This window comes from Actinia tenebrosa, unplaced genomic scaffold (genome assembly GCF_029948245.1).
Source record: "Actinia tenebrosa isolate PJP-AT-01 unplaced genomic scaffold, QUT_ActTen_1.0 utg1719__unscaffolded, whole genome shotgun sequence".
Taxonomy (NCBI): domain Eukaryota; kingdom Metazoa; phylum Cnidaria; class Anthozoa; order Actiniaria; family Actiniidae; genus Actinia; species Actinia tenebrosa.
Genome location: NW_028292595.1, coordinates 3,933 through 28,411, shown reverse-complemented (window position 1 = coordinate 28,411; position 24,479 = coordinate 3,933). Strand labels below are relative to the sequence as shown.

The window sequence follows — 24,479 nt, the reverse complement described above, 5'->3', positions numbered from 1 at the left end:
CACAAAAAACTCTTTAATTCATTGAATATTGACGCTTATATAAAATTATCCTTAAACGATGATATGGAAATGGAGATGAATTCTTGTCTTCTATCTAAATTTGATCCAAAAAGGTTCTAAAGATTTGGGAGATCGAAATATGCTTTATTAACCTATTTTCAAATTTATATATCAACGTTGTCTCCGTGGCGCAATCGGTTAGCGCGTTCGGCTGTTAACCGAAAGGTTGGTGGTTCAAGCCCACCCGGGGACGCATATTTTTTTGGCCTTATTTTTCTGCTTTTTATCCACTCTTTCTCGTTTGTAATTGAAATATTCATTTATAATTTTTGTCCTCAGCTTCTTACCAAGAGGCAATTAAAGTAAAAATTTTGTATGAGTACTATAGCAACGGTAACACGGCTATTGAAAAAATAAACGAAAAATAATTTTTCACTCCCGTACGAATTTTATTCGCGATTGTAATTCGTACGGGAGTCGGTTCAGCAAATATCATTACCAACATATTTCACTCCCGTACGAATTATTCGCGATTGTTATTCGTACGGGAGTCGGTTCAGCGAATATTTACCACCATTTTTCACTCCCGTACGAATTATTCGCCATTGCTATTCGTACGGGAGTCGGTTCAGCAAATATTTACCAACATTAATTTTTCACTCCCGTACGAATTATTCGCGATTGTTATTCGTACGGGAGTCGGTTCAGCAAATATTTACCAACATTAATTTTTCACTCCCGTACGAATTATTCGCGATTGTTATTCGTACGGGAGTCGGTTCAGCAAATATTTACCAACATTAATTTTTCACTCCCGTAAGAATTATTTGCGATTGTTATTCGTACGGGAGTCGGTTCAGCGAATATTTACCAACATTTTTCACTCACGTATGGATTATTCGCAATTGTTATTCGTACGGGAGTCGGTACGGTTTTAATTTTTAGCCATGTCGACAACGGTACGTTTTAACCTCCATAATGTCCAGCATTTTTTAATTTTCTAAGAATTCTTTTTTTATTAAGTTTGCAGCAACGCGTTTCTTATATTTGTCGCAACTTGTTTCTCTAATATTAATTTGCCGCAACTTGTTTCTCTCATATAACTTTGCAGCAACTGGTTTATTATTTGCGGCAACTTGTCTAACTCACTGAATGTCCCTTGTCAGCCACCGAAAAAAAAACACTTGATTAAAATAATAAAAGACTAAATAACACTAGTAATAGTAAGAGTAAATGACTTCTGTTTTCTGGTTACTTCGTCTGTTTGTCACTTTTTAGTTGTTGGGCATCTGAAAATAGAAAGAAAAGCAAGATGATTGCATGACAAAAATTGGGTCGACTAACGAGCATAATTCTTGAGGTACCTTATAGTACGAATGGAGAGGGGAGGGGGAGGGGGAGGGGGAGGGTGGCTTTGGGGAGTAGCCAACCACTTTTGGAGTTTGAGGAATAACAAGGATAAAGAAAAAAGTAAAGTCTAAAAAGGGCGCTATGTGAGAAGAAAAATTAGTCAAATCTAATTAATCGCCTCATTTGTTTATTCCAATGCAAAAGAAATCTAAAGATGTTATTTAATGACGACTTCACTTACTTTATTAAATTAAAACTGCACAGAGTTTGTACCAAATTTAGTAGACAGCTCATAAAAAAAGGTATTCCAATATAAAATTTATGCCAAAATCCGAGCCAAAAGATAAATAACAATATAGATCGTATACATCTGACATCATTTTAATTGAACTATTTTGTTTTAAAACATATTTCAATTTTCTGTTTGATATTTCCAGTGTTAAAACAATCGGTGTAAAATAACAACGCTAGACAAATAATCAAGTCAAAAGTATATTATAGTCTTCTTCATTATGACCACAAAAACGTCATGTTTTCATTTTAAAAATTAAAACTTTTCAACCGAAACATTTACAATGAATAACAAAGTCAAACGATCATAGATAGACTTCTTTCGTTTGCTTTAATCTTGAATAGAATTCGTGTAATGTTTTGTTTAACATGTCACAGACAACTAATTAGCCATTTTTCCTGTAAGAAAACATCATGAGATTTACAGTGACGTAATGGGTAATTGTTGTTGCCTTGACGACTAACAGATAAAGGTTTTTCTTGGCAACCGCTGGGTGAACTGATCTATTTTCTTTAAATATGAAATCTATATAACTTTTTTAATGGATTTAGTATCGTGCGGGGGCTTTAATAGCATTTTTCTGGAGCGATAGGTTTTCGTGCTGTGAATCCTGATGAAGGCTTTCCACTTTTTTTTAATTTTCCATTATCTGCAATCTGCAATTTTTCTCAGTCTCTTCCTCTCTTCTTCTTCTTCTTCTTCACCTTCTTCTTCTTCTTCTTCTTCTTCACCTTCTTCTTCTTCTTCTTCTTCTTCTTCTTCTTCTTCTTCTTCTTCTTCTTCTTCTTCTTCTTCTTCTTCTTCTTTTTCTTTTTCTTATCTTCTACATATTGCCTTTTTTTAATAGACGTGTGTTAGTTCAGAAGAGGCCTGAAAAAACTCGTTAGAGCTAAAATTGCCTACATTAAATATATATATATATATATATACATAATATATATACATATCAATACTTAAAGCTTATTTTTTCAATTTGAATGAACCTTAGCCGTGGCTACAATTAAACCACAAGCTGGTGAAATTTGAGTGATGCGGTCGCTATCCAATAACACGTTGAAGTTTTTCGAACTTTTGCCGTAGATGTGACATGCAGTCGCCCACCGAGCGGACATACATAATTTATTAATATCTCAGAATGATTATCATTGTGAAGGGATAAAACCATTTCATTAGGGTACCGTGAGTCTTATCAATTAATGTAGCTTGGGAAACTACCGTATGTTTCATAGTTCTTCGCAATAACCTGGCATTGAGAAAGGAAACCATTTTCAAAGAGCCATTCCTTCGACGCCGTCAAGGCTAGAGACATCATGAGTGTCATCAGTGCCGGTTTAATCATGCTTCTACTAACCACTGTTACTGAAAGCCGTGTATTCAACGTCGCTATAATACTGAACATAAGTGACATCAAACAAAATAATATTTTGTCTGAGGCAACAAAAGTTATTAACCAAACGCAGAATGAAATAGCTGGGAGTTCATCGACAATTCGTTTCACTGAGCAACACCTTCCTACGTTTCCTTCAACGCCAAAAAATGTTTTGGAATCGCATCTTAATTTTACCAGCAATATCACAGCTACCACCGATTTGGTAATTTTCATGGAAATATCAATAAACTCCCTAATCCTCGCGGACATCCTCAAAGATTTATACATTCCAACGATTGGAATTCAACATAGAGAAATTGGAGTACTTTCATCGGTAAGTTCAAGTGTATTTGACTAATTTTGTCGGCTTACTCTCTACCATTCTCGCTAAGATTCAGAAGTCTAAACAATTTACGTACTTTCAGAAAAAATATCAGCATGAATATGTATGCTATCGCAATGAAAATATCGTTTTTCACTAAATTTTGATCAGTATTTTTTTAAGGTATGATAGATAGTTTTATTTGATGATCATATCTCCATCCATTTGCACCATTCTGACTCGAATTCAAGGAACCGTAAAAAAGGCAATTCTCGACACAAAAATATAAGTGCGCGAGCGATTTATTGTATAACTTAATCTAATGTACATAATTATTCACAATCGGTAGTTTTTTAGCTTGGGTTGATTTATATATATATATTTTTTTTTCGCGGATCTTGACTTTTGAAATTAAGGAGAACTTAAATCATGACCACGGTACACTAGTCTTCAAAGAAAGAAAACCCATGACGCCAATGATTTATGTATATGCTGGCAATGATCCAATTATCCAGTTTACTATATACAAGTTAAAATTTATTCTCTTAAACTTGGAAATCTAAAAAAAATGAATACGGTTGAGTAACTGACTGATGTTGAAATCCATGAATTTGAAAACATTGAATTTCTCGATAAATCATAAATTTAATCAACTCGAGTTGGACAGTACTGTTATATATTAGGAACAAGGTTAATAACTAATATTTATGTTCTTTCATTTTCTAAGGGTTTTCGGTATTTATTGAATTTAAATTTTTAGATTTGAAATGCGAGTGTCTGCTCTTTCCATTGTGGTGACTAATGCCTACATTTGAATTACAATAGTCGTATACGACTTACGAAATATGTTAAAGCGAATACGACTTTCAAAGTAATCGTTAAATCAAGAATGAGATTACTTAAGTGGAAAGGTTTATTTATATGAAAACGGGATATTGGAAAGCCAAGTTGATTAACTTGTCTGTCATATTTCATATCTAGGAAGCGATCAACATATAGTTGCTCTGTGCTGATATCCTTTCATATTTGCTTTAAGAAATAAAATTGGGACTGTTTTTAGATTGCCTTCCGGACTAAAATTTACTTAAGAAATTGAATTGCAGCAGAAACAATTTTCTTAGGCAAATAGAACGAAAAGTAAGGTAAGATTTATTAAAGCTTTTCTGTGACAAACGAACGCGTATTTCGTATAATAACACGATGACGATTACCAAGAATGTTTTGAGGACTTTCAAATCAAACTTATTCAAGAAACGGAACTTTACAAGAAAAGGTTTTGTTCGGAAACAATCATTAAGGAACTTAGAAACTCCTTGCAATTGTTACCAAGAGCTGAAAGCATCTCTTGCACAGCTGCTTGGACCGGAATTTTGTAAAAGGCGTCAATAGTTTTATAAGTAAATGAGTTTTTTCACAATAGTAATCATAATTGTGAATATACACCCACCTCAGTTTCAACTCATTTGCAAGTGAGTGAAGTAAATGAGAAAGTTTGCCACCATCCAATAAATATTCGTTATTCCTTTTTTGTCTTCAATTTATTTTTCTTGATCTTTTGGAAATATGGCATGGTTTTGATTTTTTCCACATAGTTTTCGCAGACCGTGATCGGTGAGCAAAAATAGTATAAGACGATAATTCCATTGTTGTAGCAGTAGCAGTAGCAGTAGCAGTAGCAGTAGCAGTAGCAGTAGCAGTAGCAGTAGCAGTAGCAGTAGCAGTAGCAGTAGCAGTAGCAGTAGCAGTAGCAGTAGCAGTAGCAGTAGCAGTAGCAGTAGCAGTAGCAGTAGCAGTAGCAGTAGCAGTAGCAGTAGCAGTAGCAGTAGCAGTAACGAGTGACGCAATTATTGATATTCCTTATTAACTTGGACTACCAATAATCTCTAGTTATTACAAAGGGACGACTGAAAACTAGGAACTCGTAATAACCAATATCAAAAAACATATTATCATTTGGACGTGAAATTGATGAAAGATTCAATATCCTGTTTTCAGTCTCAGAACATGAATTGCGGGAGGATTATTCGGTCTGATTTGAAGCGGCTTTTTCTTGGTGTTGTTGGGCACCATGTGCCATGAAGACGATAAAACAATAGCCAAGAATAATGAGTTTAGAGCTTAACAATACCCTGCAATGCAAAAACCCTAACCCAAAAATACAATAAAACTAGCTACACCAATAAACACCCGATAAAGCTGACAATGATACCAAAATATAGATTGTTTTAAAAGGAAAAGATATGATGGATAAATGGATGGATGGATGGATGCCATTCTCTAGAGCATCATTTCTTTATTTAACGGTTGCGCATGAGAAGACACATGAACTATGAATATCTTATTCTCGATGACAGGGCAGAAAAACGGGTTCTACTTTCGACGTTTATGCGTTAATAAGCTTTATATTTCATAAACAGGCTCTTTTGGGGCTGATTAACAAAATACCAAAATTTGGGGAAATTTAAGGAATGTGTATTTGAGATATAACGCCCTGAACGTTGGGAGAGATGATATTTTGATCAGCACAAAAACTAACATTTTCGCTAATACCTCGAAGTAGAATTGCTCGAGAATAGCAGAATTTTGTGAAAAGTTTAAATCATGCACAAGAGACACAACTGAAACACTAAACGTTTTTTTTTTAGCATGAATGAGAGATAAAGAAAAAAATTGCGAAAGTAGCAGCCTTTTGTCGTTTTTCTGCTCTGTCATTCTCGATAGAATGACATGGTCGATCTGGAATAGGAACGCATTACGACCGAGGTAAATTGTATATATCGTCATTGTATATGGGAGGGCATAGAAGAGTGTTACTCTATATACCCTAACCTTGATTGTAATAAATGATATCGATACTAAAGCTATCAACACATCAAAAAGCATTGATATTGCTCCACCACGAAGTCGTCAACTGTATATAGAGGAAATTTTTAAACTAATGAGTAAGATGATTAATCTATCTCAAGTAGGAAGCTTTTTGTTAATATAAAACACACCGGTGCGTGTATGGATGCTGGAAACGGCGTCTTTATTCTTTATCTTATCTTACAAAATGAAAACAATTTTACCTTATTAAAAGGGAATAAGTCCAAAGATTTTTTATCATATTCAACAAACCACTGTTCAAATTGTTTCCTTAGACAAAACATTTCCTAATACTTTACGCCAACATCAATTATGCGTCATTAACAAGTTTATGGGTCTATACTTGGCCATTGAGAGCTCTCAATACCCCATAGTTAAAGATCCCTAAAGCGATAAAAGACATGACATAGGCTCTTGAAATGCACCATTTCTTTTGAAAATAGATCAAACGAGATCATGATTGTCGTTGATGTGAGTAAATTTTTAAATTCAAATTCTAGGGACAAAGAACTATAACTTTTGAAAGGATTAGGATATTTAGGAACTCCGGGAAGTACGGTAAGACAATAAAGCTAAGAAGGTAAATGCATGCGGGGTAAGGGGGGGGGGGGGGGGGGGGGGGGGGAGGGGGATACAATGGGGGAAAAAACACAAAATAAAAACAAACGGCAAACAGATGAAAAATGAATAAAAACCATACAAAAGTTGTTGACTGCGAAAACACTTTTTCCACATTTTCAAAGAAAGAAAGAAAGAAAGAAAGAAAGAAAGAATGAATGAAATAAAGAAATAAATAAACAAAACGCTTAAATGGTTCAAGTTGATAAGAATCATTATAAAACTTTTCTATTCTATTTTGTTTGGTTTAGGTTGACAATTGTTTTCTTAAAATGCGTGTGTATTTGTTTAATTTTCTTTACACCTACACACTTTTTTTAAATCGTCTTAGCTTGATTTTTGATAAGTGTTTCTAAATACATTTTCTTGCTTTTATCATGCTTTCAGTCCATGCACGCAGTGCTTTGTGACGTATGTAGGTTTTTGTAGGTTAGCATTTAAGGTGACTCCATATTCTTCGTTTGCAATAGACGTCATAGCCGCCATGTTGGAAGAATTTGACAAAAGATTTTTCAATGAGTTCTCTTGTTATATCTTCCAACATGGCGTACATCCCTTTTGTTATTGTGCTCTCTTGGGATTGATTGCAAACCAAGAATAGTTTTTGTAAACTGACGCAATATAAAAATTTTTGGACAACAGAAAACTTTTTATCTTTAAAAATCGATATTTCTTTAATATCTTGGTTTCTGTAGTCACGATTTTAATAAAAAGCTGTCAAAAGATAGGTAACAAAACAACTTTTTTATTACACAATCTAAAAAAGATTAACCACGGGAAACTCGAGATCTTAATATCTTAATGGCAAAAAGGGCCAGTTTTGTGGCAGACGTGTCGCTGCTATGGTAACTATTCACGAAAAATGATTCCTAAACTCATAGTCTTTAATATGGTTAGCGTGTCAGATATCAAGATATAGATCTGTATTTGCTATGAAAGAATTTCTATATCTATTACTATAAAACCCGAAACTATATGAAGCCACCTAAAGTGATGTGCTCGCCTTCAGTTTTTTCTTTCTTTCTTTCTTTCTTTTTTTAATTACAATATTTTCAGTTTCAGTTCAGAATTGGAAAACTAACGTGAATTGCTTTAAATGACATCCAGCTGCGAAAAACAGGCTTTTATACCTTTTTTAAATCTTAACACTTAGAAAAGTACGTTTGACAATAGCTTTTATTTACGTTTCCTTTGCTTTTAACGGAGCCTTTTTCAATCGGTTTTTGGTTAATCGAAATCGGTTGGAAAAGTAACACGAACGTACAGTCTTAAATGATATCCAGCCATGAATATACAGGCTTATACTGAAATCTATTCAACCCTTTAACAATAATAAAAGGTACTTAGGTAAAGGTTAGTATTTCTGAATTTGTGTTTGGTTTTTGAGATTTAGAAAATTAACTAGCATGAAATTGCATAAAGGTGATAATTTTGAAATCAAGTTAACACAGAGTAATTGAGTCTCGATATAATCAAGGAACACAGCGGTATTTTACGAAAACATACGAAAAAGGAGAAAGTTTCCATTTGATGTCAAAGCGGCCATGTTGGTGTACCAAAACAATACAATTTCTATCCTCGGGGAATTGAACTCTATTTTTATGCAAAAACTGTACAGAAAGTTTCTAATATTTGGTACGCCAATATGACTGCCTTCTCACGTGAGTGAAAGTGCTCTAATTACGAATAAAAAAATATTTTTATTGTTTTAGGAATCCCTTAATCTCTTCACTCGAGTGCCAACACAGTCTTTGATTCGCGACACTGCTTTCGTCATCAAAGACATCATCAACAAAATGGGGTGGCGCAGAATCGGCCTGTTAACAACCGCCGACCAGGAAGGACTACAACTTGCAACAATATTCCAGAGTTTTTCATTGGATGAAAACTGGGAAACATTAGAAATCGCATGGATAAGTTTTGATACAAATTTAAATAGACTCTTTCAAGATATCGTCGACTTTAAAGCTGATTTATTGGTGATCCACGGACAAGGGGGGGAAAATGAAATATTCGATGCAGCAAAGTTTCTCACTTGTCCATTGCTCATGACTAGTTCTGTTTTTGATGGAATTTCGACGGAAAATACACCTTCGGGAGTTTTAAAGTTGAGCCTTCGAAAGACAATTCCTGATGCTGATCATCATTTTAACGTACAAATGCTGTCAGAAAGTATGGCTCTTGTTCAGAATGCATTTGGTGACACAGTTCAGAAACTTTGTGAAAATGATATCGATCGCACAAACTGTGAAAATGCGCTCAACAAACGTCTGGTAAGAGAGCAAGTAAGCAGGTAAAGTAGAACAATTAACAGCATTAAGTCTTGGAATACCTGTTTGCTGCCCTGCCACAGGTGGCCTAGGCCCTGGAAAAACGAGGAAACATGTTTGCCGCACGCATGCCTTTTCCCAATGTTTCCCAGTTTAGCCACATGAGAAACATTGCTGCGTGCAACAAATTTTGCTTCCAAGACGCAAGAATATTTCTGCTGTGCGGCAGAAACATTTCATGCTTCCAAGACGCATGGAAACAATGTTTCCCTACGTTTCCTCGTTCAACCACAAAAGTCAACACTTTAACACTTCATTACGCGCTCGCTCTATTTTCAGAGTGCGCATGTGCTAACCGATGTTGAGTAAACATGTTTCCCAATGATTCCTGACAGTATTGCCACCTTTGTAAACACTTAAGAAAGCATGTTTCTGGAAGCACGTTTCCTCGTTTAGCCAGGGCCTACGCATGCATCCCACATGGAAAGGAAAGAACATTGGAGCTTAGTCCTCAGTGATACGAGCGATATATCAGGTCTGCTGGTCATAGCAAGGGGTTAATCATTTAACCCTTAGGCTTTTGCCAAGCTTCCTGATCAGTCTGTAATTTCTTCCGGGATAGCGGTGTCGGGGTCGAAATCTCTAAGTCCATACATAGTTAATAAATTCCCCTCTATTAACTATGGTCCATACGACGGTTCAGCACTCGATGTCTAGAAGTATGGTCCTGGTTAGAAATTAATAACATAAGCATAAAATCTTGATTAACTTAAAGCTATTTTTAAGGTTTTTTAAATTGCTATTTTGATGTTGCACGTCCCATCTTAAAGGGCTTTTTCACTCACGTGAGAAGGCAGCCATATGCAATAGAAACTTTCTGCTCAGTATTTGCATAAAAATAGAGTTCAATTCCCGGAGGACAGCAAATGTATTGTTTTGGTAACCCATAATAGCCGCTGCCATGTCACGTGAAAACGCTCTATATACCAAACCTTGAATTGAACGCATTATATTCAAAGAACAAAATATACAGGGAACTTAAATGTGCGTACCATGCAAAGCAGTAATACAAATCATACATTTATATGTCATTTTAGCTACATTTCCAACTATTCCAAAGCTGGATCTGTATTTTTTATTCCTGGTCCAAAGGATTTACCAGCTCAAGTCTTCGACATATGGAATTTGAGAACAGACTTACGAGGCCATAAATATTGGTTGGAAATTGGAATGTGGACTCCGGCTGGCATCGCTCTCGATTCTTTCGTAATCCAAAACGAAAAGAAGTTCACGCCATCGTTACATAATCCAAGACCAACACTTCGTGTTCCTGTGGTTGGCGTTCCGACATGGATGGAAGTTGGTGAACCTTATAATAACAAACCAGAAGGAGAATGCCTCAGTGGGAAACCTTGTTATTCTTATGAGAAAATTGGGAACTCAAACGAAGTTACAAGGATTAAACACTGTTGCGTAGGCGCAGTAATCGATCTTATAATTCTGCTCGAAAATGATCTTGAATTCAAGTCATATATTTATTTTGCTCCTGATAAAAAATGGGGAATTTACAACGAAACTTCAAAAAATTGGAATGGGTTGATGGAGCAGTTGACGACTGGGAAAGGAGATGTGACAGCTTTGCTTGGAATAGATAAAGCGAGGTATCAAAGTGTTGGATTCACTCAACCCTACATGAATCTGGGAATGAATATCTTGGTGAGAAAAACGGACATACCATATTTCTGGGGTAAGTGTTGAAATGAAATCAAACTCTGCATGAAACGACCTCGGAGATGAACTAAAGCTACACGCCCTCACAGATTGAACCCTGAAGCAATGCAACCACTGGGCTGATCTAAGTCATAGCATTGATAAGTCACAGATTGAATTGCGCTGAATTTAGCTTGTTAGGTTTTGCGGAGCGAGGAAAACCAGAGAACCTTTTTGATAAAAAAAATCCTCTAACAAGAAACATAACAAATAATTCTATACTCACATGTGATTCTGAGTCCAGGAATCGAGCCGTAGACCCCAGGCGCGAGATTTAAAAACATTCATTAAAAACTGACTTTTGCGTCTTTTCTTTTAGCAATGAATTGGAAGTTTCTGGAACCTTTCAAGATTGAGTTATGGCTTACAATCACATGCGTCAGTAATATCTTTCTTCTAGTAATCTGGGGACTTGACAGACTGAGTCCTCATGGTCATCGACGAAGAATCTCGTTGTTACAAGAGGAGGATTCGCCAACAAAGGACAATGGGTTTAGTTTACTCGGTAAGAACTGAACCGGTGTTTCCGAAGGTCAAAAGAAAACTGGGCACGACGTAGCTGCGCAAAGCGTTGTGGGGCTAAATGAGTTTGATAAGAGGATCCTGAAGGAGAAAAATGGGAGATTCACCTTTTTGGGGCTTGAAAATTAGAATTTTATGCCCTGGGAATGGGATTCTTACCAAAAAAAAAAAAAAAAAAAAAAAAGGGAAAGGGAATGAGATTGAGATTGAGATTTGAACAAAGATAGGCTGGAACTATGGGATCGGTCAAAATGGGCGCTGGGAAACTTTGGATTAGGACACCCCTTCAGGATCCTGGGATAACGTCTCTAGATTCAGTCCAATGATTCTACGCAGTACGAAGTCGTTATCAGTTTAGCTTAATTTATAAAAGAGCTAGAACTTTCCAAAACGGGCTCTTGTTTTTAAGCATCGCTTAATAATTTCAGACCTTGCGTCCTTTGCTGATGATTATGATCACAAGGGAAACAGGCTCTGGACTTACTGTTCTTTTTTTTATTGACTCGAAGTTGTATACGTATCTTTTTTAAATTCCGATATAATCAAGCGAAGCCACTGAAATAAAACCTATATGCCTCAATAGATCAGTACCTAAAACGTAAAGCTAATTAAGTCAGTTTTTGGATATTCTTACTCAACTTAATATCTTACTGCGGCTTTCCATATTCAGCCAACTCGGTAGTTACAAGCTGCACGCCGAAATTTTGGTTTTTCGCTGCCGTCAATCAAAAATAATCAGTCAGTACCTTTTATTTACTGGCGGAAGTCAAAAACCAATTTCACATCATGCCGTTGAAATGTCGGAGGTCGCACAATATCGGAAACCGAAGTAACCACGATTTGTTTCTTTGTGTTTCAAGATTCCATGAGTTATGTCTGGGGCGTGGCGTTCAGCAAAGACATCGGAGCAGAAAACACACCTCGAAGTCCCAGTGCACGTTTCGTCTCGATCTTCTTTGGTTTTATGGCGCTTATTCTTGTCAATACATACTGTGCTAATCTAACTGCAGTCTTAATGCAAGATAAATTTTCGTCGCCAATCAATGGGATTCGAGATAAGAAGGTACGTGTGACCATAGGGAGCCCATTGCAAGTTTTTTTGGGGAGCTGGGAAGTGCTGCAAAAGACAGTGAAACTGCAAAGGGTTGATAGCTGTGGATATTGAAGACAAAAGCGCGCAAACAAATACATAGTACTGTGTGAAGAGAGTAATGATGAAAAGGTAAATTATACACCGTGAAAAGATGAAAAAACTTACTGACGTTTCGGACGCTAGTCCTTCGTCTTTTACTCCGACGAAGGACTAGCGTCCGAAACGTCAGTAAGTTTTTTCATCTTTTCACGTTGTATAATTTACCTTTTCATCATTACTGTTTCATTAGAAACACCAACGCAGCTCACACTAGTTTTTAGCTAGTTATATCTTTTTGTGTGAAGAGAGGATGATTTTTTTCCTCGATTTTCTAAAAACACGGAGATTGTGTTGAGTTATTCACTTTGATGTTTGTAGTCGACAAACCATTTGCATTTAAAATCCCCTAGATTATATGGTTAGATGTACTGACCGATCGACCATCTCAATTGGCTCCGAAAACGTTTTTGAAACAGGAACATATACCTCTTAGACTTTTCAACAATTTTTAAAAATACTGATATATGACCTTGGCCTTCCCTGCGACGCTCCACCGCCCCCCTCCCCTCCCCCCTGCCCCCCAAAAACGTCGTATGTGCCTTTCCTTTAGTATTTCATTCTTTGTCTTGGTATTAGTCATTCCAAGGCCGAGGAAACAATGGGTCGAGTTGGGACTGCAGTGCATTGTGGGGATGTTTTAGATTACATATATTTTCAAGATGGCGTTAGTCCAGAGCTGGACCCACTTTTATCGATTTGCGCGCGGCGGAGACGAACCGAGTAGTGAAAATAGACTGGTAAGAATTGTAACGATAACAGTTTTCTTTGTATTTCTTTGCGCGCGCGGTATTTCCTTTTATTTTCGAGATAATAAATTAAGCAGATGGTGAGAAAAGTGGGTCCAATTCTGAAAAGATGGCGTCTTTTTCTTCCCCTAAAATAGCCCCAAAATGCACTGCAATGCACACTTAACCCATTTTTTTTCTAAACCTCGGAATGGTAATAGAGGTTGATACCAAGAAAACGATTAATAATACTTTATTCAAAAAAATGCAGATTACGTATTTTGAAAAGGAAGACATTGAGGTTAGCCCTATATAAGTCCCCTAATTTAAAATAAATAAATAATTTTAAGAACTAATAATATATATATATATATATATATATATGTACAATACTAACTTCGAATAAAATAAAAATGAGAAAATATTAATGAGAATATTTTTCCTTCAACCCCGGCTAATTAATATTTACCCACTGCCGGTTTCCTTCCCAGCTTGTCGATCCTTTACTCTATCCTCCAGACGGTTTCCAGCTTGGAGTAGTGCGTGGTTCTCTCGAGGAATGGTACTTCAAGAATCACAAAGATACTCAGATCCAGCTACTATATAATGTCAACATTAAAATCAACCTCGTTGATGATTATGAAGGCGGATTTAGACAACTACAAGATAGGTAAGTCAACATACCATCGACTGTCTCTTGTTTTCTCACTGGACTCTGAAGATGACTTCCACTCAGATTGCCCTAACGTCAGTCACCACCAACAACAGTCTTTCTCAAGACTACACTCACCCGGACGATCACACTTCACAACAAACTTCAATATGGCGTGTTGTGGAGTACTCTTTTTCCTTCTCGTCTCGGGTGTTGTTTTCTCATTTCACGCCACGTGTCATTCCCTTGAGAATAAGATTCGTTGTTTGAGTTGTATCCATATTCATGTGTCTTCTCGTGCACAACCTTTAACCAAAGAAATAATACTCTAGCGAATGACACATGGTCTGAAATGCCAACACATTATTATTACGCTCAAGTTAAAGAAGGTTTTTCTCTATTATTATTTCAAGGAAACTCGATGGTTTGGTTGGTGACGAGATATCCCTCCAAGCACAGGCAAACTTAGCCAACTGTGACTACAACCTCATTGGAACAAAATTTTACGAGTTCGGCGTTGGTTTCGCATTCAAGAAGGACTCTCCCTGGCTACACAAAGCGACTCTGTCAGTCCTCAAGAACCAAGAGAACGGAACCATTGAGCATATCAAAAAACTTCGCTTTCCTTCAAAACCTTGTGAGAAACTTTCTTTCCGGAGGTTTAACATCGATGACTTCAGTGGTCTTTTCATTACCGTCCTGTTGGTGATAATGTTTGGGATACTCGCTCTTGTTGCAGAGCTCTTTATAATCTTTATCCTCATAAAGTACTGGGAGTTTCTTGGATGCTTTGGCAGGAAACTCAGGTATTTTATATTTGGTGTCAAAGAGAGTGATCGCCATTTGATCGATATTCAATGGATATCGGCATTTGGAAGAAGTTTTGGAAAAAGCTGGGATGTCAACATCAAAACGCCACAAGCAAGTCTTAACAATGGCCACATTATGTACCAAAACGGATTCTCTGCTAAGAACGGTATCAAGAACGATGGGTTTTTTATTTCGGATGACTTTAGTAACGGTTTATTTAGTGCTACGAGAGCTTCAGGCAGGAGTTTAACTTCTCTACATTCGTTTGAAATGCGTGAAGAGACTACACAACGAAGCAGCCATTCCTCAAGTCAATATAATCGACATAAGAAGAATAAGAATAAAAGCGTACGGATAGCGGAAGCGAACGATATTCGACAAGCGAACACAGATGGAATGGTATATTCAAATGGCACCGAATTGTAATAATAATAATAATAATAATAATAATAATAATAATAATAATAATAATAATAATAATAATAATAATAAATTATCGATGCTGAATAATTTTTAAGACGTACATCCAACTCGCTCATATTGTATTCACCAAAATGAATTGCTCTGTACCAATCATATTGCATGTAATATATATCTCAGTTTCTCAGTTTCAGTAACCAATTAGAAGCGTTGTACATAAAATAAACCATATACGGCGATACACAGGCAGCCCAAGGAAAGTTGTTTTTATAGGAAAAAGCGAAAATCTTAAGAATAAAAGATACATAAACTCAACAAATCAGTTTACTAAGTTAATTCATTTTAATGACGATTTGTACGAATCTTCAGTTGATTCTCATCACAGAAAGTTGTTTAACGAAGATTTTAACTTCAACAATTTTAACTGGCCACTATTAATTAACCCGCGAATAGTTTCCTAGTTGAAACGGGGAAGGTTGGAGCAGAGGAGAAAGAAGTCCCATCTTCACCCCAATCCTCCCCGTCCCAATCCAGGAACGCCTACTAAATTTTAACGTGTCTAACTGCATTCTCGTTCCCAGATCCTCCTCCTCCTACTACAACCGAGCAGGATCTGGGAATGAGGATGGTCTAACTGACAATGTTATATACCATGAACAGCAATGCAAGTGCAAGTGGTTTAATCGGTGTTGAAGCCAAAGCTCCACTAGCGTACGGCTTATTAATGGTCGCAAATACTCTACATGGACCCCCGCTGCCATCAGTAATGAATTGAGGAGCAGCGTAGACTGTTGCACCTTTTGGAGGGAGTTTATCCAGGTTGGCAAGGTTCTCTAAAGCAGGGATGTTTTGAGCCAAAAGAATTTGGTGTGACTTGAAGTCTTTAGACTGACCGTAATCCACAGACGCCGTGTCTAGTCCAAAGAGTTTGATTTTCCTGTTCTTAACGAGCCATTGAGCGGCATCGGGGTGTAGTCCTAGAAAGTAATTTTGAAAAAAAAATTTCTATACTTATTTTAGGATCTAGCTCGAAAACTGGGCTCAGAGGATCGATGGGTAGCTATATATAGGTGGTTGGTGGGTAGCTATTATATAGGTGGGTGGGTGGGTAGCTATATATAGGTGGGTGGGTAGCTATATATAGGTGGGTGGATGGGTAGCTATATATAGGTGGATGGATGGGTAGCTATATATAGGTGGGTGGATGGGTAGCTATATATTGGTGGGTGGGTGGGTAGCTATATATAGATGGGTGGATGGGTAGCTATATATAGGTGGGTGGATGGGTAGCTATATATATAGGTAGGTGGGTTGGTGGACTTGAGGGGTCTAGATGGGGTAGGCTGCAAAATGGGGGGAATCAAGCTGAAGCACACTTTCACATGTAGCGCCGCATGTGATTGGATTATGGTGTTCCTCATATGGAACCAGGGGAGGGGAAGGGGGGGTAAGTTTGAGCCGTTTTGACTTTAATAAGACCACAGGGAGACCACTTTAGATAAAATTCAGAGGTGAAAAATAAGATTGAATCAGAGACGTACCGGGGAAGTGAAGGAGGCTTGTGTTAGTGCCATCTGTTCCAAGGTATTGCTTAGCGTCAGGCCAGTATCTTCCCCATCCAGTCAAGACAAGCAATATAACGTCATCAGTGATCGTCCCATGCTTCTTCTCCCAATTTGTAATATCATCGACCATCAAATGACTATCAGGATTTCCTATAGTTTTTGACGTGATGTCGATAACTACAGCATCGCCGATAAGCGTATTCAGAGGAATCTCATCCGTGGTCCATTTTCCTTGAGCGAAGTGAATTGGAGCATCCAAGTGAGTTCCACCATGCTCAGAGCTCGAGATATCATATGAAGTGTAATAAAACAGCTGTTGCCGACCTTGGAATACCAACGTGTGCTTAAAACGATTTCCACCAGGCCAATAAAGAGTGGTGTTGTCGAACTTGTACGTCATTTCTATCCATTTAGCCGGCATACAAGTGGAGATGACTAGCAGACATAGAAACACGGACACCAAAAACACTCCTTTCATAGCTCGTAGCTGAAACAATTGAACAAGTAGGGGAACATCATCAATCAGCTGATAGAAGCGAAACTATCGCCTGATATTTCAAGTGGACAAAGGTTGCATGGGAATACCCATAGCTTTTTTTTTCCAGAAGGAAGTTCATGACAGAAGTCACTCGTGCCAGTCACATTGCATGCAAGCGGATACTCGTTCTTAAGGTGGCTGGACCCCCTCACGCTTGACTTAAACTAATATTACACAAAATTGCAAGACTATTGAACTCATTTAAAGCGGTCTAAAGCTAACGAGAAATACAGATAACATTGATCGTTTCCCAACGATTTGATGCTCTGGGAATTCTATTGTTTGCTAATGACCATAACACCAAATTCTTTCGCACCATGCACGGTCTGATCTCGCTTGGCCGCTTTCCGATTTAAACCCGAAGCATGGTAATACACAATTTTTTTTATTCAAATGTGGGACGTTTGTCACAACTGTGTATTATCATGCTTCGGAAGTAAATCGGAAAGCGGCCAAGCGAGATCAGACCGTGCATGGTGCGAAAGAATTTGGTGTTATGGTCATAGGATTAACAGAGCATCAAATCGTTGGGAAACGATCAATGTTTTCTGTATTTCTCGTACGCTTCAGACCACTTTAAATGAGTTCAATAGTCTTGCAATTTTGTGTAATATTAGTTTAAGTTCTAATTTGTATCCTGACGTAGTTTTGGGAGAAATGATCAGCGAATTTTAGAATAATGGAAGATCTAGTAAGATTGACTAGAAAACTGCGATGAAAAGTGCGCATCAAATGTTTACCCCGTCTTCTGCACTATACGTTTTCACTGAAAATCGCTTAAGTCGATTACCTTCAAAATGTTCCTTTTAAAACTAGATACAGAGTAAAAATAAATGAGCAATGACTTTTGTGAATATATAGCTCTGAAATATTAATTTCGACCGTATGAAATCCATTGTTTAGTTTTGAAGTAGATTATGCACTACGTTCAAATAATCTCAAATATCTCATAATTAGCTAGATAGATTATTTCAAAAATCCCTACAAATGGAGGCATTTAGTATATAATTATGTGGTACGAAGCATTTTCGTGTTGAACGCTCTGCTAAGGCTAAAATGATTTCCTAAACGTAAACAAATATTTCATCATAATCACGTGTTATGACGTCCGATCTCACTAAAAATTGCATCAAGCATTAATTCAATCTTTATGTGACTTATGTGTAAAAAAGATTTGCAATCGGATAAAACACGTTTATGCACCAGCGTTCCAAAAGTGGAAGGTAGCGGTCAAGCGTGAGGGGGTCCAGCCACCTTAAAAAAAGAGTGCCATTTATTCATAAGAAAGATCTAGAACAAAGAGATTTACATTGACTGAGCAATGAGGATGTCAAGAAAAAGACTTGCGAAAACACACATCGAATGATAATACGATTATTGAAATCGATAGAATGAACGTAGGAATCGTTGAGAAGGAAGGAAGGTAGGAAGGAAGGAAGGAAGGAAGGCAGGCAGGCCGAAGGAAGGAAGGAAGGAAGGAAGGAAGGAAGGAAGGAAGGAAGGAAGGAAGGAACGAACGAACGAACGAAGGAACGAACGAAGGAACGAACGAAGGAACGAACGAAGGAACGAACGAAGGAACGAACGAAGGAACGAACGAAGAAATGTTAGTAAACAGGATCTCCCAAGAAGGGTCGGACCTTCCAAGAGCTTTGCTGATTCGTTTTTAATTGTGTTCTTCTCTACTTGCTCTTTACACCACACGTTTTTCAATTCTTAGTGCGAAGGTTTTCAAGCCTTATTCAAGTCAGACATAACCCAAACAGAACTTCCTGAGATGAACTAGCTTAACATAAACATTTGCCAATTAATATAAGGAGGGCTAAAGGGTGGTCTAAAACAGCTGCGTACTGAAAAGAACTTCCTAAGGATCCAGCCGAGCATTAACCTAAACAGTTCTGTGTGCGTCAATATACGGCTCACCTGATTACAATATCGATCAATGAATTATAAATGCGTCATAAACGAATGCTAACTTGAATACAATAATAACTCTGGCCATGACTTTAGCCATATTACTTTCAATGTGTAAGTACAAAGTTCATGAAAGCTATATTTTTTGTCCATATAATCCTCAATGGAAATGTAACTTTAAACCGTTGTTTGGCCCTATAGCATGAACCACTATTTAACCAAAACAACTACACAGCACTTTGACAAAGAAAGATAAAACAAATCAAAACTGTGACATAACAGAAAGAAAGAAACTTGCATCTGAACACATTAACGATCCTTTAGAGCTAGCTTTGCTGGCATTCCGAGTCCTTGAAAGATTCCGCCCTATCTATTCACCAAAATATGCAAATAAACAATAACAATCATGACGATGATGATGGTCATAATTACAATAATAATCAATAATAATAATAATGATGATGATGATGATGATAATAATAATATAAAACAAATAGCATTTGAAACGTTCTAATTAGACTCAGACAGACTCTGTACTCAAAAACAATGGAAAAAATTGCCCATACATTTGCAATATTTGCTCTTTGGAATATTTGGTCACTTTCCTCTCTTTCCTCTCTTTCCAAAGGAAAAGGTTGTGCTTAAAAGTAAAGTTATATAGCACAAGTAAAGCGTGACACAACATCCTAAATAATCCTGTAAATCTTCTGTTCTTTCGCTATAAAAGTACATTGTGTTTTCGAGGCTACGTGTCTTTTAAGGTGGCTCGACTGGGTTTTGTTCGATTTCACCTCATTCGAAAAAAAAACCCTAAAAAACACGAGATTCCTTTGACTTTTTTTGACAAACGATATAGTTTTGTGATTGTGGAATACTAACCCTCATTTAGATGGATTTATTTAGCATTTTGCTTAAAATGAAAATATCTTATCGATTTTCACATCATTTTCATTATTTTGAGCAATTTTTCTTATCCTATATTGTAAGGTTAATATCTCTAATGGTACACCGATTTACACAAATTAACTACTATAGTGACAACTAGCAATGCTTAATCTTCACTTTTATCAAATAAAATTTTAGGGCACTCGAAAATTCGGATTATGGCAAAACGAAATGTAACCCCTATTTACACAAAATAATAACAACTTAAGTCGCTAGCGGTCACGCTATATGCGGAAGGAAAATTATATTGAGGTGAAATCGCGTAAAGAAATCGGTGATCCCGAAAAATGGATTTCGGCGCAGTTCTCCTAAAATATTTTTCCGATCCAAGTAAAACTCATACTGACAAAATTTGAGCGATTTCGATTTTTCGCATTTTGCACCCCTCAGGTGATATTCACGGACTATTTTTTCAGGTATTTTTTCTGATTTTTTCAAACTAAAAATAGACCTCTTGGGGGGTCGTTTGCTTAAAAGACCATGTGGCATTCCTTTGAAAAACTATGAAGATTCGTTTATTGCATATACACCTAATTGAAAAAACGTTGTTGGGTTCAGAAAAAGGGGGTATTACTAAAACGAGTAACGCAGTAACGAGTAACGAGTAAACCGAGTAACCAGAAAACGAGTAACATGAAATTGTTTATACATTTAAAAATCTGAAATGAATAGTAATGTATGATAAATAATCATAATTTGTATTCTCTGTTGTGTTTTAGTCTAGCTTTTTTATACAAATGCCGTCTGCAGTTTGTACCTCACAACCTTTTATCTTAATTCAAACAGACAGGAAGCTAGATCAAACTGACGGTTTCCACGAGTGCAAGTTATATTTTTGTAGTTGTTTAGAAGAATCGATTACTTAGTCTTTTGAGTTCGATGGAGAATGAGTGTTGTACCTAGTGTTCACCGCGTGGTTTCAAGGATTCCTTTTGACTTTGATTTATTGTCGTTTATCATCTCTTCGTCAGAACCAGATTTTGACTTTGGTTTAACATTGCTATTTCCCTGCTATACGAGTCTCCTTCGTTGGCGAATATTGACCAAGAATATCGCCAACAAGGGAGACTCTGCTAGCAGGGATCGAATATTGCTATTTATTTGTATAGGAAATCACACGATCTCGAGGTACGAGTGATGCTTTCAAAATTGGACGAGCATTTAGGCGAGTACGATTTGGTAACTTTCAAAACATCACGAGTATCTATAAATTCCGAAATATACGAGAAGATCGTGCGATGTTTTGTTTATAATACGCTCAACCAAATTGAGCAACTTATTGGAGACTCTACAGAGTACAATTTGGAATTTAACTGTACTCCTCTATCTTAATTGTCTAATAAAAATCGAATAATTTTGTCGAGTGTATAATAAGACATAATAAAACGCTTTGTAAGATTAGGTTCAATATTTTCTCATCCAATTCTTGCTACTGTATGGCTAAAATGTTAGACTAGATAATCCATAGGCAACATAACAGTAAACCTTCAGAGAAAATCTTGGAAGAATTCCCGATCAATTTGTACAATGATGAATGCGGAAGTGCCTGAACGGCTGACCACGGAATGTTCCTTTTCGATCTCCTGAATCCCTGTGTATTAAATAGCTTTATTCGTAAGAAATTTTAGTAAATATTTTATGATCATTTCAATATAATGATTTTAAAAGTAGTAATCTGATTTTAAAATGTATAAACAATTTCATGTTACTCGTTTTCTGATTACTCGGTTTACTCGTTACTCGTTACTGCGTTACTCGTTTTAGTAACACCCCAGAAAAAGGTTATATCATAAAAGTTGTAGCAGTTTTCCCTTCCTGTGCACATTTTATGCAACATGGCTTTGGCACGTTGTTAATCTAGGTCGACCAACTTTGCTCTACTGTGCATCTCTATATGCAAATATTTTACATGTCTATATGCAAATATAATACACATTTCGGAGTGCCGAAAATCTAATTCGGTTTTAGCTCATGATATGACCTTCTCGAACCCAACTACGTTTTCTCAATTAGGTGTATATGAAAATAAGAAAGAAAGGACACTTTTTCTCGAAGGAATTTAGTAATTTTTGGCATTTCTTTTTTATCTGTGTGACCTCGTATTCAAAACAATTTTGAGAAGAGTCCACTGATTAGTTCTGAAAATCGTTTCGCAACCGGGCACTAGCTCAAGCTTCAGCTAAAAGCTACGTGTAATGTTTAAAATAATGAATATCGGCTGCAAATCAAGCTTTATAAATATAGTCTATGGTTCATTGAATTCTTTATACATGATCCAATAAATCCTGCTAAAATGACCGGAATGTAAATTCATAAGACTTTGTGTGATGAGTTCATGACCTTCCTTCTGAATAACGACATTCGTAAAGCGAGAAAGTATAGTATGAAATCAAGGACTCACCTTAAATTCCGGATTCTTAAAATATTATATGTGACCGGGACAAACCTTAATCTCCTACGCAGTCTCTCGATGGGATACCACAGGCAACCCAAGCTCAAAACATTTATAAGAGAATGTATTGAAGAAATAGAAAACGCGCGCGGTGCTGTGTGCTGTCATAAAGCACGCGGGGGTTGGCAGAACACGAGAGAAGTGTTAGGAGAAGCACGTTGCGTAGCGGAGTGCTTCTGGACAATTCTCGAGTGTTCTGTCAATCCCCAAGTGCTTTATGACTGCACACAGCTCAGCAAGCAAGTTTTTTCTTTCTTTTATAAAATTCAAATTACAATAATAGATAGGAATGAAGCAAGGGAAAGTGCGCGCGCGTGCAATGTGCTCTCATAAAGCACGCGCTCCAAACCAATCAGAACGCGACATTCATAACAGTTATTTTATAAGGGGATTTAGAATATGCCGTATTTTATTTGGAAAAACGTGAATAAAAGTTTATCTCACCTGTTGTGTGAATTTTTTTATTTTGAACTCCTGCATGCAGTTTCAGCTAGTTTTGATGGGTATTTAAGGAAAAAATTCTAACACTTAAAATTCCAACACTTCTAAGTGTGGGAATTTTTTTCTTAAGGTGACTGCCTACTTTTGGAAATTGATTTAAACGTTTTTTAAAACTTCGATTTTCCGAATTGAAATTTAATGCTGATTCCAAATCTGGAAAGAAAAATTGGGTGTCCCGAGCTTGTTTTCGAGATAATCACCATTTAATGGAAGCCTACGCGGGAGCATTAGGAGCAAAACTTGCGTCACAGTAAGTGATTAGAAAAAAATTAAGATTCATGAGATAATAGTTACTTGCAGACTATATGATTACACGAATGACGGCTAGTTAATCATTCTACAATAATACATTGGTATTTTCGACAAAAAGACAAAGAGATACATTGATTTGTTATATTTTGTAGTTTCAGTGCTCTTAAAAAATCTAATTAAGTCGAACAAAATTCCCTAAAAAATCTATTTTTTCATGTGTTACTGATTTAAACTTTTTCTTAAATGTTGATATAACCTAGATTTGTAGGAGTTTTTTCGAATGAGCTATTAAAAAATAGAGTCCCGTGCCAAATTTGAGGGTTTTTCCCTGTTGAAGCTCAAAACGCGTATGTTTCTTCAATAAAATCTTGTAGATTTTTAATTAGCGGTTTTTGAGCGCGCGCGGACTTACATTAAACCACGAAACGAAACGAAACCAAACGATAAAATGCGAAACGAGGATTTCGCATTTTACAAATCTTTAAAATGCGAAACCGTCATTTCGCATTTTACAGATGTCGTAAAATACCAAACGACACACTGTAACCTAAGACTTCGTAATCTTACTCACGAAGTTGGATGAAAACTATTTAGCTCCATGTCTTAGAAAATTAGAGATTACTTTGAATGGTCATTTTACACACCCGGGCTGCAAGTATACCACACCAAAACTATGTCATAGTATACACCTGGACTGCAAGTATACCACACTAATACTATGTCATATTATACGCCTGGACTGCAAGTATACAACACTAATACCATGTCATATCATACACCTTGACTGCCAGTATACCACACTAATACCATGTCATATTATAGACCTGGACTGCAAGTATACCACACCAATACCATGTAATATTATACACCTGGACTGCAAGTATACCACACTAATACCATGTCTTATCATACACCTGGACTGCAAGTATACCACACTAATACCACCTCACTAATACCATGTAGTATTATACACCTGGACTGCAAGTATACCACACTAATACCATGTAATATTATACACCTGGACTGCAAGTATACCACACTAATACCATGTCATATTATACACCTGGACTGCAAGTATACCACAACAATACCATGTAGTATTATACACCTGGACTGCAAGTATACCACACTAATA

General features: G+C 36.7%; 2 protein-coding genes and 1 non-coding gene across 3 annotated transcripts; 2 read left to right on the top strand and 1 right to left on the bottom strand.

Annotated features, from left to right (window-relative positions):
- The first annotated feature begins 179 nt into the window (after window positions 1-179).
- On the top strand, window positions 180-253 carry Trnan-guu (transfer RNA asparagine (anticodon GUU)). The gene has a single exon. It is a non-coding gene; the product is annotated as a tRNA-Asn (tRNA).
- Window positions 254-2,772: 2,519 nt separating this feature from the next.
- LOC116301393 (glutamate receptor ionotropic, NMDA 1) lies at window positions 2,773-15,496 on the top strand. The gene is made up of 7 exons (XM_031710446.2): window positions 2,773-3,345; window positions 8,529-9,109; window positions 10,184-10,833; window positions 11,176-11,361; window positions 12,239-12,441; window positions 13,787-13,965; window positions 14,361-15,496. The coding sequence occupies exons 1-7, from the start codon at window positions 2,953-2,955 to the stop codon at window positions 15,181-15,183; spliced, it is 3,015 nt and encodes a 1,004-aa protein (XP_031566306.2). The 5' UTR covers window positions 2,773-2,952; the 3' UTR covers window positions 15,184-15,496.
- A 4-nt stretch (window positions 15,497-15,500) lies between these two features.
- On the bottom strand, window positions 15,501-22,606 carry LOC116301395 (uncharacterized). Its single transcript, XM_031710448.2, has 3 exons — window positions 22,541-22,606; window positions 16,719-17,229; window positions 15,501-16,154 (listed from the first exon to the last, which is right to left on the bottom strand). Exons 2-3 carry the CDS (start codon window positions 17,218-17,220, stop codon window positions 15,808-15,810), a joined length of 849 nt encoding a protein of 282 aa, XP_031566308.2. The 5' UTR covers window positions 17,221-17,229; window positions 22,541-22,606; the 3' UTR covers window positions 15,501-15,807.
- Window positions 22,607-24,479: the final 1,873 nt, after the last annotated feature.

Coding starts and splice junctions, on each gene's coding strand:
- LOC116301395 (XM_031710448.2), bottom strand. CDS start 17,220: ATGAAAGGAGTGTTTTTGGTGTCCGTGTTTCTATGTCTGCTAGTCATC. Junction 16,155..16,718: donor AAGCCTCCTTCACTTCCCCG/GTACGTCTCTGA, acceptor ATTACTTTCTAG/GACTACACCCCGATGCCGCT.
- LOC116301393 (XM_031710446.2), top strand. CDS start 2,953: ATGAGTGTCATCAGTGCCGGTTTAATCATGCTTCTACTAACCACTGTT. Junction 3,346..8,528: donor AAATTGGAGTACTTTCATCG/GTAAGTTCAAGT, acceptor TTATTGTTTTAG/GAATCCCTTAATCTCTTCAC. Junction 13,966..14,360: donor TTTAGACAACTACAAGATAG/GTAAGTCAACAT, acceptor TATTATTTCAAG/GAAACTCGATGGTTTGGTTG.